This window comes from Falco peregrinus, chromosome 5 (assembly GCF_023634155.1).
Source record: "Falco peregrinus isolate bFalPer1 chromosome 5, bFalPer1.pri, whole genome shotgun sequence".
In the NCBI taxonomy this organism is placed as follows: Eukaryota; Metazoa; Chordata; class Aves; order Falconiformes; family Falconidae; genus Falco; species Falco peregrinus.
This window is the reverse complement of record NC_073725.1, coordinates 64,496,335-64,510,885: the sequence shown is the minus strand read 5'-3', so window position 1 is coordinate 64,510,885 and position 14,551 is coordinate 64,496,335. Positions and strand designations below refer to the sequence as shown.

General features: G+C 55.1%; 1 protein-coding gene across 2 annotated transcripts in view; it reads right to left on the bottom strand.

The window, feature by feature from the left end:
• Nucleotides 1–13,063, bottom strand: part of AGAP3 (ArfGAP with GTPase domain, ankyrin repeat and PH domain 3) — a 148,306-nt gene extending 135,243 nt beyond the window's left edge. For both annotated transcript variants that reach the window (XM_055803964.1, XM_055803965.1), the window contains exon 1: nt 12,629–13,063. In XM_055803964.1, the coding sequence (XP_055659939.1) occupies nt 12,629–12,905 (277 nt within the window). In that variant the 5' untranslated portion in view covers nt 12,906–13,063. The remainder of the gene's footprint in view (nt 1–12,628) is intronic.
• Between the last annotated feature and the right edge of the window lie 1,488 nt (nt 13,064–14,551).

Below are 14,551 nucleotides of genomic sequence, written 5' to 3'. Positions count from 1 at the left end.
GCACAAAAAGTAGTCGCCAAAGAATATACGTAAGCTTTCAGTTAAAAAAAAAAAAATGCAATATCAGATTTTGATTAACTTGACCCTGGAATGCTTAATTGTCTGGATCAACCTCGAAGAGCTCAAGCCCCGAGAGCTCTTGACTGATGAAAGGCAACTACACTGAAAAAGGCAAGAGTAGCGCCCACCTTTAAAAACAAATAGGGAAGCAAAGAACTCACAGATCACTGATTCAAAATGTTTAAAAAAAGCAACGACCCGTAAGCCCCTGAAACACAAGGCAAGCATTAGTACATACAGATTTATTAGGAACAAATGGTGTCTAACCAACGTCAGTTCCTTCTGCAGCAGGGTAGCAGACCTTCAGCACAGCGAAGAAGCAGATGTCAGGCATCATAACTTAAGTAACGTTTCTAACTGCTTCATGTGGTATTTTCTGAATTAATTTAAGGAAGGATAAACCTACTACAGGCTCAGAACAAAACTGATCTGATAAAAATTCTCAGAAAAGTTATCAAAGATAACCCAAGAAATTGAAATGAGTATCAACTTGGATTGGCAAGGTTTCTCCTAGGTTCAGCTCTGTTCAATATTCTTATTAACCAACCAGACAATGGAAGAAACTATACTTATTGAAACTGCAGGTGGCATGAAACTAAGAGTGACTGCAAGGATTAGAATCCTAAATGGCTTTCTCAAATTAGAGAAGCTGTCTATGAAGGAGCAGTTATGAGGGTCTACACTTGCACAGCATTAATCATTTCCCAAGAACAGGACAGAGAGCTGTAGTTAGCAGCTCTTCATAAAGGGATGGTGGTGGGTGGGGAGGTCAAAGTGGATCACAAACCAACAGGATTCAGCAATACTGTATTTCTGAGAAAGGACAACCACCATGTTGAATCATGTGAACACAGACAAGTCTGCAGAAGAAGTCCTGCTTTGTGCTTTTTCCAGCACTGGCCAAGGGCTCCATCCAGCCTTGGGTACCACTTTTCAAGGGGGATATGATCGAGGGGAAAGAGTCCAGAGGAGCACGAAGATGAACAGAGGATCAGAAAATATCACAAAGACATGAAGTTATTAAGCCTGAAGAAGAGTTTTCAAGCATGAAAACAGCCTGCTGCAAAAAGGAAGGGAGCAACCTGTTCCCTTTGTCCTTAGTAAGTGGCTGAAATTGGGAGCAAAAAAGGTTCAAGTTAAACTTTCTAAGGAAAAGGACAGTTAAACACTAGAAGAGATTTCATAGAATCCCAGAACGGTTTGGGTTGAAAGAGACCTTGAAGACCCCCCCAGTCCCACCCCTGCCACGCACAGGGCCCCCTTCCCCCAGCCCCGGTGGCTCCCAGCCCCGTCCAGCCTGGCCTTGGGCACTGCCAGGGCTGGGGCACCCACAGCTGCTCTGGGCAGCCCGTGCCGGCGCCTCGCCGCCCTCACAGGGAAGGATTTCTCCCTCAGCTCTGATCTCCATCTGCCCTCTCTCAGCGCAAAGCCGTTCCCCCTTGTCCTGGCGCTGCAGGCCCTTGGGAAAAGCCCCTCCCCAGCTTCCTCGCCGGCCCCTTTGGGTGCTGGAAGGTGCTCCAGGGTCTCCAGGAGCCTTCCCTTCTCCGGGCTGAACAGCCCCAGCGCTCCCAGCCCGGCTGCGCAGCAGAGGGCTCCAGCCCTCTGGCCATCTCCGTGGCCTCCTCTGGCCCCGCTCCAACAGGTCCGTGCCCTCCTTATGCTGGGGGCCCCGGAGCTGGAGGCGGCGCTGCAGGGGGGTCTCAGCAGAGCGGGGCAGAGGGGCAGAGCCCCCTCCCTCGCCCCGCCGGCCACGCTGCTGGGGTTGTAGCCCAGGGCACAGGGGGCTTTCTGGGCTGCGAGCGCACATGGCCGGGTCACGTCTGATTTTTCATCTGCCAGCACCCCCAGGTCCTCCTCTGCTGGGCCGCTCTCAGTCCATTCACCACCCCCCAGTCTGTACTGGTACTGGTGATTGCCCTGACCCAGGGGCATGACCTTGCACTTGGCCTTGTTGAACTTCATGAAGTTCACAAGCACCCACTCCCCGGCCCGTCAGGGTCCCTCTGGACAGCATCCCTTCCCTCCAGCCTGTCAGCTGCACCACTCGGCTGGATGTCGTCTGCAAACATGCTGAGGGGCACTCAATCCCACTATTTATGTCATTAATAAAGACATTAAAAAGTATTGGTCCCAGTATGGACCCCTGAGGGACACCACTTGTCACTGGTTTCCACTTGGACATTGAGCCATTGACTGTAAGTCTTTGGATGCAGCCAGCCAGCCAATTCCTTACCGACCTAACAGTACATCTGTCAAATCCATCTCTCTCCAGTTTCCTGGGAAGGCTTCAGAGGTACTGTCACTGACTGTCTTTTAAAAGCTGGTTAGACAAACATTTCTCAGGAAGGACAGACATCTTGACTCCAGGCAGGAAGGCGGGTAAATGATCTCCCATTGCCCTTCCCATCTCATTGGGGGATCACACAAGGTTGTTCCTCCCTCACATCAGATTCTGGACTCTTCCGAACCCTGTCAGCTACTCCCTCAGGAACCTAGCTGGCCCCAACACCTTGTCCTCACTGGCCCCAGAAATTCTTTTATTCTCTTGGTTCTCCTGTTAGTTCTCTACTGCTTCTTTCACCAGCCTCAAAAAGATCATCCTTACCCCCCACCTTCAGCTATACTATGTTTTTCAGGCGTCTCACATGGCTCTGCCCATAGCACCTTCTTTTCTCCCTTCATGCTTCTTCTAGCTAGCCTTATGTTTTAATTTAATACCATCTCTCAGCTCTGTGTTGATGATTCATAGTTTGCCTTTCTATTCCTGGACTGTCTCCTGTCCAAAATGAAGTCTCAGCTTATTTTCCCCTCCAGCATTTCAAGTGTGTACCCACAAGCCCAAGCTCAACATGATTAAAGAGAGCTGTTACTAATCCCAGCTTTGTCCCCTCTTCCCCCAAGCCCTTGCTGCTCGATGCCTGGAGACATCACTTAGATCCTGTCTGTGAGTTAAGGACACAATTCAGAAAGGGAACAGAGTTCACAGACCTAACTCTCTTCTTGTCTCCATATCCTGGTTGTCCTTAAACCCCTACAGAGCTACACAAGTTATAGCCCCTGAAATACAGCCTTTACCACCTGGCCACACAAAGACCCCAGGCTTCCACTCTACATCAATCACTATTGCACCCTTCCCCCACAAAATTGTCTAGAACACATGAAATCGTGCCTCATCCACATTCAGTCAGAATGCTGTTGCTAAAATTATTTTCCTAACCTCTCGTTCTTAAGCAGGCCAGCCCTTCCTTTGAATCCCCTCTCCGGGTCCTCCTCTTCTGTCACGTCAACTGCAAGCTGCTTGTCTTCACCCTCCCAAACTACTCATACATTAACAGCTATCCTTCCTTGGCTGCTGAAGAGCTGACTCTTCTCCCTCCCAAACATGACAGCAATCTCCACTTCCCAGCTGCTAAATTTCAAGCAAACACCTCTCTATTTTCTCCCATTTGTACTTCATGTTTGAAAAGAGCTCTCTGTAAACAACCTGAAATCCCCTTTATTATCCTCTTTCAAATTGCTCCTTAAAGCTCTCCTGTGCCTCTGCACTCACCAGGAACATTGAAAACAAACACAGATTAGATGACTGCCATGTTAAGCCCACATTCACGACACAGTCCATGCTGTCCCACTGCCTCTGTCCGCTCCCCAATTGCTCACTGGCATCTGCCTCTCCTCTTTAAATGAACTACAACACCTCTGCAGCAGGGCTCTCTTTGTCCTGTGTTTTCACAGCATCTGCTGCAGGAGGATCCTGATCAGATAAGGCTCCAAGGTGTGACTAAGGAAAACACCAGTAACAGAAGAAGCAGGCTCCTAAACAGAAGTGCCGTAGTACTTTCAAGCCTGCAGTACCCGGAATCCACCGGGGAGAGCACCGGCCTCGGCTGCCTGGCCAGCAGCGCTGCTCCCTTTATGCTCCATTCATTCACCTGGATACTGGGGAAGGGCAGTGCACTCTCTAGAGGCTAATCTGAAGGTCAAAACCCTTTTCATTAAGTACAGGAGTCAGTGCTGGGCAATATACCAAAAGCTGTCCCAAAAACAACAGCAGGAGGCAAGTGGGCAACAAACAAGCTACAGGGAGCAAGCGTCAGGGCTGACAGCCCACATTAGCAGCAAGCTGAGATGCGAGATGACGGACCCAGAGCCGGTGGCTCCCAACACTCCAGAACTACAGCATCAGCACAACAAGAGCAGGATCTTGGGCACAGCAGCCAGTTAGCTGTAACTGAGGCACAGTGCTCTGGATGACTGAGTGGATTTCATCACCACAGATCATATGGAAGGAACAAGATCTCACATATAACCCCAGGCAAGAACTTCCAGAGTGACTCATGCAAGCCAGAGGTTCCAGTGCGGAGATGCAGCCCCATGGCAGTGAGCCACTGCAGACAGATGCACACGTCCCTTTCCCCTCATGTGGCACTAGCTGGGTCACTCTGCTCTGGCTAGGTATCTATTTTCTTGGGATTTGTAGGAATTCAGAAGCAGCACAGATTTGCCAGGTTAGGTTGAACCTGAACAGCAGGTCTGAAAGCTGGGGCAGGAGAGGCAAGCAAACACAGAAGAAGAGCTCTTACTCATTTGAACCTCCTTTCAATAGGGAAGCAGGCTAAAAATCAGGCTAAAATTGTCTTGATTTTTAGCTTTCCTGCCTCAGAAGGCTCCTTCCTCTCACCACAACACTGCAGAAAATCCACCTGAACCGGCACACCCCAGCTTCAGTGCTGCTAGGGGTGCCCAGAGCATTGCGGAGGTAAGAAGGCGGCAATAAGGCCACAGTTGCCTTTTTCGTGCAAGGCACCATAGGCAGGAATAAAACTGATGTGGTTTGTTAGCTCCGTGCAGCTGCTATACAGGACAATCTGACTCGCAGAAAGTCCTGGAGGATTTTTTTAAAAAAATAAATAATTAAAAAAGCCAGATGCCAAAGTAGGAAGAGGGGATCATGAAGAGAAAAGGACTTTTCCTGCCCAGCGAGGGATGCAATAGCAGCACAATGGTATTACTGAGGTGTTCGTCAAGGTTAAAGCTCTGATCATCAGCACGTTGCTGGGGCAGTTCTTGTATTCCCCAGTTTCCAGTAGTTAAGCTTCTGCATCAGCCCTTCAGCCCACTGCTGCTGCTTTAGAACTCACAGCCACTGCCCACAGATCTCTCGCACTCGCCACCAGCTAAGAGCATGACTGGGATTTTAGCTCAGGGACTGCCACCCCATTGCCCAAGGGCACCAGGAACACCTAGTCCTCCCCGGGATCTACTTCAGATGAGGAGAGAAGGTGGGACCATTCCACATCAGCCAGCCCATCTGGAAACACAGGTTAAGGTCCAGATCAGACAGAATTTAAACTAAGTTTGGCCATCCAAATTAACCAAAAGTCCTATCACCAGCTTTGAACAGCCAGCCTGGATGCAAACGCCTTTAACCCTCATCTTGGTGACACTCCAGAGGAGGCGAGAGCCCAGTGCTGTGCAAGACTCAAAGGTCTCGGCAATGAAAGCAGACACGCTCTGTCAGGAGCACTAGGACACCTACTGAAAGTGGATGACAAGATCAGCTATTCGCAGACCAACTGCCAAAAAACTAACCACACTCAAATTTCTCCTACTGGGTCCTCGCCAGGCCAGGCCCTGGCCACTCCAGCCCAAACACAGAAGGAAAACAGTCCCAGCTACAAACCAAGGTCTTGCCATGCACCGAACGCCGAGGCAGCTCCTGGGGACAGGGTCACTGCAGCCATCCCTATTTCAATGGAGGCTCAGGCAGCTGTCAGTCAGTGGGATGTCGCTGCTTGGACCGTCCCTAAACAAGCAAAAAACTCTGCAACCAAACTGTGAAATTCCCTGCTGGGAGAAATCGTGAAAGCTATGAGTTTACGTTGGGTCAAGGAAGACCAAACAAGCCCAGGCAAGAGAGCCACCAAGGATGAAGCAACACAGAGAAACCACACCGAGCACGGGAAGACCTGCAGACATCTGGCAAAGCACTCGGAGAAAGCATCCCTTAAAGAGGCACTGGTTCCCATACTTCCCCAGGCATTTGACTTGTGCCGCAGCCACAGGCAGGATATTTAGTAAATGGGCCCTTGCTGTAAGCTGTCTCACACAAGCTCAGAATCAACAAAACAGAGGTCTGTCTTGCCTTCCCCGCCAGCCCTGACCATGCATTACCCCTCCCTCCTCACCTGTGCCCACATGCGCATTCATGTGTTGGCACCGCAAGCCCTGCGACCAACGGAAAACTGATTCAGCCGAACCCCAGCACAAAGCTGGGCTTCCAGCAGAGCAGCTCCCTGCTCCAGCAAGCCACGCAGCAAGCAGCTGCCAAAAGGGAGGGCAGGCTGCTGGGTGGGAAGAGTTGCATTGTCCACTCTAGCAGCAATCACACTTGTGTTAGATTGAGGTAATTGTGAAATTGTGGCCATGGAAGTCTCCGATGCCCTCATCGAAGCCACATCCAAATCCCATTCTCTCCCTGCAGCGTAGCTGACATGCCCATCTTTTCCCCTTTAGCCACAACGTTCTTGCCCCCACAACACCAGAAACCTCTTCTTCCCTCACCACGGCACCTGCAACTTCATCCTGCTCAGTCTTCAGCTATCAAGATCATCCTCTGGTCTTCCTGCTCCAGCTTCATCACCTCTCCCAATTCCTGTCAATCACAGCATCAAGCAATTTCTTTTTCTGATTTTCTGGCTGTTCCACAAGACTTTGTTCCTCAGCTATAAGCACCACGAGGTAAGACATGCATCTGGCAAAGGTGGCTCACAGATGTATTTCTCCAACCACACTCCAGGCCTCCTCCAGCTGTGCTCCTGCCCTGTCCATCACTCCCACAGGGCCAAGGTCTCCCCCCACACGAGGACGCACTCTCAAGCTCTCCCCACACAGATCTTTCTGCTTGTGCCACTCACATCAGGCGTCAGCTCTGGGAGATGCTGAGCAGCATCAGCTCTGCCGACTCCTCTGCCAGGCAAGGACACAGTCTGTGTTAGAGGACCCAAGACTTTTCTTTGCTAGCACGTAACGCAGCTCCAGAAGCCCTTCCAAGTACCCTCAGGAATCTCTCCTGGGAGTCTTTGCCCTGAGACTCCAGCACCCCTCATCCAAACAAAACAGACTGTGTGACCAGAATGTTGGCCCAATCTCTCATTTTTGTGTTCTTTTCACCACCTTTGCACTTGATTTCCAGGAAAGCTCAAGGCTATGGGGACAGAGGAGTCCTGCTATGATGCAGCATGCAGAAGGGGCAGCGTGGCAGAAGACACGCAGCCACCCAGGACGCCTAGTTCCAGCCCCCGGGAGCACAGATGTGCTGACGGCTCTGAAGTGTGCTGCTCTTGGAGGAGACAGCACAGCTCCTTCTGCCGCACCCCGCCACCATCCCCTGTGGTTTCCAAGACTTCGGGAACTCAGAGGCACACATAAACGGGGCAATTCTGCAGAGGTCATGGAATTAGCAGGAAAAAGCTAGCTAAGCAGAACACCCTCCTTCCCAAAGAGTGTAATTTACTTGAGGCTGATTCAGCTAAGCAAGGACATGCCAGCAAACCCTGTGTGCGGCCTGGCAGCACGGGGCTCCCCAGAACCCAGGCAGGACACTGGGAGGATTCCAGAGGGCTTCATTCTTATCTTCCTCAAGAAGATACTGCCTCAGTGACAACTTCTACCTCAGATGTTCCTTTGTGAATCACAGCATCAGGAACCAGTTTCAAGACACACTGGAAAAGGATACAGAATTGAGCCATAAAACTTCAGCTGAAACTGAACACAATGGCAAGGTTCAGCCAGTTTAAGTCATCAGAAAGACAGAGAAGTGACTTCATTAACTGCTACGAGCAGCTTTAAACACAAAAATACCCAGCGTCAAAGGATTACTTACTCTGAAAGAGAAATGCAAGAAAAAACATATCCAGGATGTTGAAGAAGCCTACTGAAAAAATTATGCTATTAACAGCGAGACGGTTAATAATGGCGAAAAACTCCTAAGGCAGCAAGGCCCTAGATCGTACCTCTATCTCAAAGATATGCCTTAACCAGATGCCTTATATTTAGGTGACTGGGAAAAGGCTAAAATCCTGGGACAAAAGTGTTTATACCAAGTGACCCAAGAGTCTGTTCTGGTCTAAAACCCAGCAAAACAGCTGGGACATGGAGCAATGCAAAGCCAACATTCACAGGTAACTCCTGCCCAGCAAAAGCCAGATGCAGAGCCACATTCAGCTGCCAGTCTGCTATCAGCAGATCATTCTGCAGGGCTTTTTTCATCCTGTGCCTCTGCCAGAGAAGCAACAGCTGAAAAACGTAGAGGAAAGCTTTTCCAAACTAATCCTGCTTCTTAAAATGCAGAAAGGAACCAAAACAAGTTTAGAAGTGTGTTGCAGGGGTATGAGAGGATGACAAAGGGAAAAACACACGGTTCGGGTAAAACTTTGACTACCCTCATTCAAACAGAGAGAGATTCTTGCTCCTGCTACCTGGCCACCAAGTCCTCTTACCATGGCTGACAAGTTTGTCCATGCTTTTCCAGAGACCTGACGCTTTTAGGTGGGCTGCAAGACATGTGCACAACAGCTAACATCAGGAAAAAAATTTTGATCATTTGACAAAACCTCTGCTGAGGGATCTCACCTACTTCTCCTCACCTATCTTCCATCTCCTCCCTCCTGCCCTTCGTTACTTTATGCAGGCAGAAGACCTCTCAGTAACCATCTTCTCAGCCCCGCAGAGTCATCCTCCTTCCAGATCTCCGTGCATGTCAGTGGATCCATGTTGGCTCCCGGTGCCCTGTGCAACTTGCAGTCCCCATCCTGCGTGTCCCTCAGGTAATTCTCTGCACCACTGACATTGCTCTCCCTGCCTAGAACCTGTGTTTTGGTCACTTCTGAAAACTCACTTCTATGAAAGAAGTGCTGTGTTATTACTGTTCTAATTACAAATTCTATTAATATATTTCTGTCTATAGTCTGTTCCAGAGTAACATAGTTGAAGGTCACTTCAACTTTATTACAAGTAGGGGTTGTAGCAACCTCAGAACTGAAGTTGCATATCATTTTGCTTTATGCACATATAAAATCTTTTATAGAGCTCAGCAGCTTGCAGCAGTCTCTGAAATTTGGCAAAGATACAAGCCTAGGATGAGGGAAATGCTTTTTGCTAGCCCCCTGAAAATCTGTCCAAATTTGGTGGTTAGAAACTACTGAAAACCACCGGGTCCCTGCCTGTGATTCAGCTGATGCTGGTGACCAGCCAAACCCACTGCCTTCCCCAGCTCTGGGTACCCAACAGCCTTCTTTCCCGCCACAGCCCCTCAGCAAAGCTTCAGCTACAAGGAGAAGACCAAAACACAGCAGATTCGCCCTTCCTCCCGCAGCAATGCTCTGAACACCACCTCCGTTCGAGCCCAGGAGAGGGTGACCACCCAGCAGCTGCTGGCTCCCTCCACAGCTGGTTTTCACCCCGTCATCAACCCCAAACTCTTCTTGTTCCTCCTCGGGAAAAGGCTCCTTCCCACTGGCCCAGCAGGGCTACCAGGGCTCCTGGCTGTAGCAGCCTACCCAGCACGCGCTTTATCTCCCTCCTTGGCAACGCCGCCTGCAGCGCAAGCCACAAACCCAAAGGATTTCTGTACAACACACCTCCTGCTAACGCCTCCCCTCCAACCCGCCAACACTGCTCTGGAGGTGAAAACCCGCACCAAAGCAACAGCAACCCCAGCTCTGGCACACCACTACTGCTGGAGAGAGGAAATGGCCCCGGCCTCCTTTGCTTTTAAAAATGCAGGAATTGCCTGCAGAAAAAGAATCTGTTAAGAGGACACGAGCAAGTCTGGCAAGAGCCAGCACTCTGTGTTAGGAAGCTGAATTTGGGATTTCACTGGCAACTCACATAACAGATTTTAGCACCAGAAGCAGTCGTTACGGTCACAGAATCTGATCTTCGGATCAAGAACATAAACAAACCAACAAACAAAAACCCTCTTCCAGTCATTTCTGTATCAAGCCCAAAACACGCAGTTTAGAAGGATATTCTCTTCCAGACTCAGGCACTTCAAGCAATGATAACATCTCTAGTAAAACTCTTGCAGCGGTTAATTACCCCCACCGTTAATTCAGCCTCTCACATAGGCTTGGTAATATATTACATGTAAGTGCATAATCACAGTGTGCTTTTCACCAGGACCACAGTTTAACCCAGTGCCTAGCAGGTAAGCAGGGAATGTAGCCAAGGTAAGGAAATCTGTGGGATTCCTGCTCTGCCAAATCCACAGCTGGGAAGAAAGGAGGGAGGAAGCGGGGAAGGACCAGAAGAGACAGGACGGGCCTGTGGCTGGAGCAGTCAAAGCCCCCCGACGACACGCAGCCTCCAGCCACATCACACACCCCTGCGTGACTCCGAGCAAGCCACATTGTGGCCACCTGCTAGTATACCGGTCACTCTTCACGCCTCATCTTCACACCTCATCTTCGGGTAAAATGAGGCAGCCCCCATCCAGCTTCAGGAGGCCCCGACCATTTGCAGCTGCATATGAAAGAATTTTGTTTTCACACCTTTCCTTGATCAGCAGAAGAAAACATGCGCCACCAGTGAAGTTGCTAAGAGACGCACCTAAAACGCCAACATGCTCACCATCAGCTTACGCATGTTCACATGGCATGAGACAGGGCGCAAGCAGGCAGCAGTGAGTGAGGACACACGGCTGCGGAGGCACACAGGCACCCAAAACCCAGGGGAGCAGCTCTACAACCCCACAGGGAGGGAGATGAGGTGCGAGAGGCAGGGATGGGGGAGCCCAGGAGGGTTGGCCACTCGCACTCCCTGGTCCCATGAGCAGGGTTGTACAACAGTATTACAGTTGGTAGCTTCTCTGTCCCACAACACGGGAATCACAAGCAGGATCAGACCACGTTATCAGTCACCAGTCCCTCAGGTCTTCCACTGCAGCCAGCATCAGGGGCACAAACAAGGAAGAGCTGCAGGAACCCCACAGGGATGGACACAAGACGGGCTTCCCTCACCAGGAACATCCTGACTTCCTCAGCTGGAGACCAGCGGGAGCCAGGAGGCGCAGGGTGGAAGGCATTGCCATGGCCTGGGCCAGCCCTGTGCACTCCAGCTGATCTCCAGTACAAATCCCTTCCCTCTTCGCCTCATTAAATTCCATTAATTCAACAGCCTTCTGTGGCATGAGACCTCACAGAGCAGTCACAGATGTGGAGAAAAGCCCAATCCTTTTACTGGTTTTACATGTGTCCTCGTTCCGATCCCACCAAGTGTCCTTTGTCCTCGCACTGCAGGACAGCTGAAACAAATTCTGGAATTTACATTCCCCCAACCATGCAGCCTTTTGCCCTTTCATTGCAGTCCCTCTTACTTTTCTTCTTTGCCAAGAAACCACCCCAAAGAGCAAAGTGTGGTGCAGACATCTGGAGAACAGCTCCAGGGAAGGCACCTGGCCCCAAGCTGCCACCCCCGTGCAGTGTCACCTGCTGCAGAGACCAGTGCTGCTCCTTGCCCGCACCCACGACGGCGGGGCCACCGCTCGCTGTGACACCGGTCCCACGTGCCACCCGCGGTGACGTTTCTGGCACGAGTTAGCGGGAGCAGACCCGAGCACACTGCCAAAAACCCAGCAAAGACAACAACTGCAGCAGGGAGACGGCAAGCCCCACGAGCCACCACAGCCGGCCGGCGCTGCTTGCGCAGACTGATGGACACCCCCAGCCGAGGCTCCCCTCGCTGAAGGGCGATGCCAGGCTGCGAACCCCTCAGCGTTCAGGGCTGCCGAGCCACCCCAACGGGCTCTGGGGTGGGCTGTGGTGAGCAGCACCCAACGCGAAGGCTGCCCCTCGCCCAGCCCGGCGCTCGCTCGGCCGCCAGCTGCCAGCCTCGTGGGCCGAGCCCGCAGTTTTCTGCATTTTTAATTCGAGCTAGCTTCGGCAGAGCGCACGTCCCGACACCGCCGCCCACCGAGCCCGGGCCGGCCGCCCCCCTCTCCCCGGGGCCGGCCGAAGCCCAGGATCTCCCGCCCTGCGCGGGCTCCCGAGCCGCGACCACCGGCGCTGCAGGTCGCGGCGCCGGGCCGGGGCCCCCGGGGCAGGGCCGGCAGCGCAGCGCGGCGCCCCCACCACTTCCCTCCCCTCCCCCCCGGCCGGCGTCGGCAGCCCCCGGGCCAGGGCCCAGCCCCCCCGGCTCACAACCCGGCCACGGCTCTCGGCTCCGGGCAGCGGGGGGCGCCGCGCCCCGCAGGCCCCGGCCCGCCTCAGCGCAGGCCTCAGCCCGGCCCCGCCACGCCTCCGGCCACCCCCGCGGCCCGGCCGCTTCCCGCCGCCACGGGGCCCGCCGGGCGGCGCGGCCGATGCCGGCCCGGCCAGCGTGCGCGGGGCGGAGCGGCGGGGCAGGCAGGCTCCAGCCGAGCCCCACGGGCAGGCAGCGGGAGAGGCCGCCGCCCCCGGCGGGCACCGGGAGCAGGTGCAGCGGCCGGCGGGGACAAAGGGCAGCGGCGGCGGCCCGGTACGGCGCGGCGCGGCCCCGCTCGGCCCAGCCCGGCCCCGGCCCCCCGCCTCACCCTCGATGGAGATGACGTGCTCGCGGATCTGGCTCTGCAGCGCCAGGTCCTCCACCCGCTCGATGAGGTCGTAGATGGCGTAGATGTTGGGGTGCACCGACTCGAAGCGCCCGATCTCGGCCCGGATCGCCGCCGAGTTGGAGAGCCCAAACTGCGGCGGCGGCGGCCCGCCGGGCTGCGGGCCTGAGGGGCCGGGCACCGGCACCGGCACCGGCCCGCCCGGCGCCGCCAGGCTCTGCTGCTGCGGGCTCTGCCCGGGCCCGCCCTGGAAGTTCATGGCGGCGGCGGCGGCGGAGCCGGCGGTCAGCGGCGCGGGGCCGCCGGCAGCCGCTGCATGGCCGCGCTCTGCGGGCTCCGCCGCTCTGCGGGCTCTGCCACCCCCGCCCCGCCGCGCTCCGCTCCGCCGCCGGCAGCGGCCCCGCGTCACGCACCGCCCCCGCCCCGCCCGCGCGCGCGTCACACCGGGGGGGAGCGGGACCGGCCCCGGGGCGGGGCGGCGGAGCTGGGGCGGGGGGGGGGGGGGAACGGGCCAGCCCCCGGCCCTGCGTCCCCCCGCCCCGGGCTCCGCCCCACCGTGCACTCGCCGCTGCGGCCAGCTCACGCCTGAAGGCAGCGAGGACCCGGGGGGGGGCGGGGGGCGGCTCACCTGGCCCCGGCTCGGCAGCGGCGCCCTAAGGGCAGCGCCGTCCCGCGCAGCCCGCGTGGACCCCGGTGCCCTCCGCCCTCCCGGCCCCCCCGCCGGCCGCCCGGCTGCACTGCGGCGGTGGCTTCACCGTCGCGCCCGTCGTGCCGAGGCCGTCGACGAAGCCCTGAAAGGCGGCCGGGACCCGGAGCGCCCCAGGGGACCCCCGCCCTGCCGCCCCGGGACCCTACCCAGCCGCCCGCTGCGGACTGCTTCGGCGGCGTCGGCCGCGCGGTGCCGGTGCCAGCCGGGGACCGTTGCAGGAGGATGCTCGGAGGCTGGGGCCGATAAAGCCCAGCCGGGCTGTGCCCCTGCCAGGAGCAGCCTGCGAGGGGTGCCAGTGCGAACAGGGGGCTCCGGCAGGCCCCGCACCCGCAGCACCCTGCGTGCGTCCCACAGCGCAGCCACCAGCGAGGTCACGGCCTGGCCAAGCCACCGAGGTCACAGCAAGATGGCATCTTCCGACAGGCTGAGCAACAAAGAACGCGGGATCATAAACCCCAGCAGATTAAATGAGAAACTGTGATTAGGGAGATGGAGAGCCAGCTGAGAGGATCAAGGTCCCAACAGATTTCTTCCCCCATCCCTTCAGGACCAGAGTCCTGTGGAGCCGTGATGCCCCGGTACCTGGGGGGCTCAGGGGGTGGCTGCAGAGCCAGGGCCTGGGCTGTGCCGGGGCCACGGAGCCGGGGGTGGGGGGGCTGCCACCCACTGCCCTTCCCAGAGGCGGGAAGGGTTGGAGGAGGAGGAGAGATTTCTGCAGGGTTCCTAAACCATGCTCTGGCACCCTCATGGATGCAGGCAGCTGGGTGCTGGGGTCGGTGCGTGGGCAAAGCCCTCTTCACCGCCCTCTCTGGGCCTGCCAGGATTCCTCGAGAGTGTGGTCCCAGCAGCCTACACAACGAGAAGTGTTTTATTAGGAAAAACCCTTAATGAGGGTTCTGTTGAAAGCTTTTAGAAAATCCCCATCTGTTACAGCGCCAGGATCAACCTCACCTGTACACTCACTGACGCTTCCAAAGCCCTCTTTGTGCATTTGTGAATCACGAGCTCGCTCTGCGAAAGCCGGACCAGCTCTTCCCTGCGTGTCACATGCCACCACATCTGCGTCAGCGCTGTGCTGCAGCCTCTGCCGACACTGCGGGCACAAGGGCTGCACGCCCTGCTCTGCGGTGCCCAGGCCATGCCTGGAGCCTTGCTTGAGTACTGTTTTTTTTTCATTTGAGTCTTTCTGTTCTTGT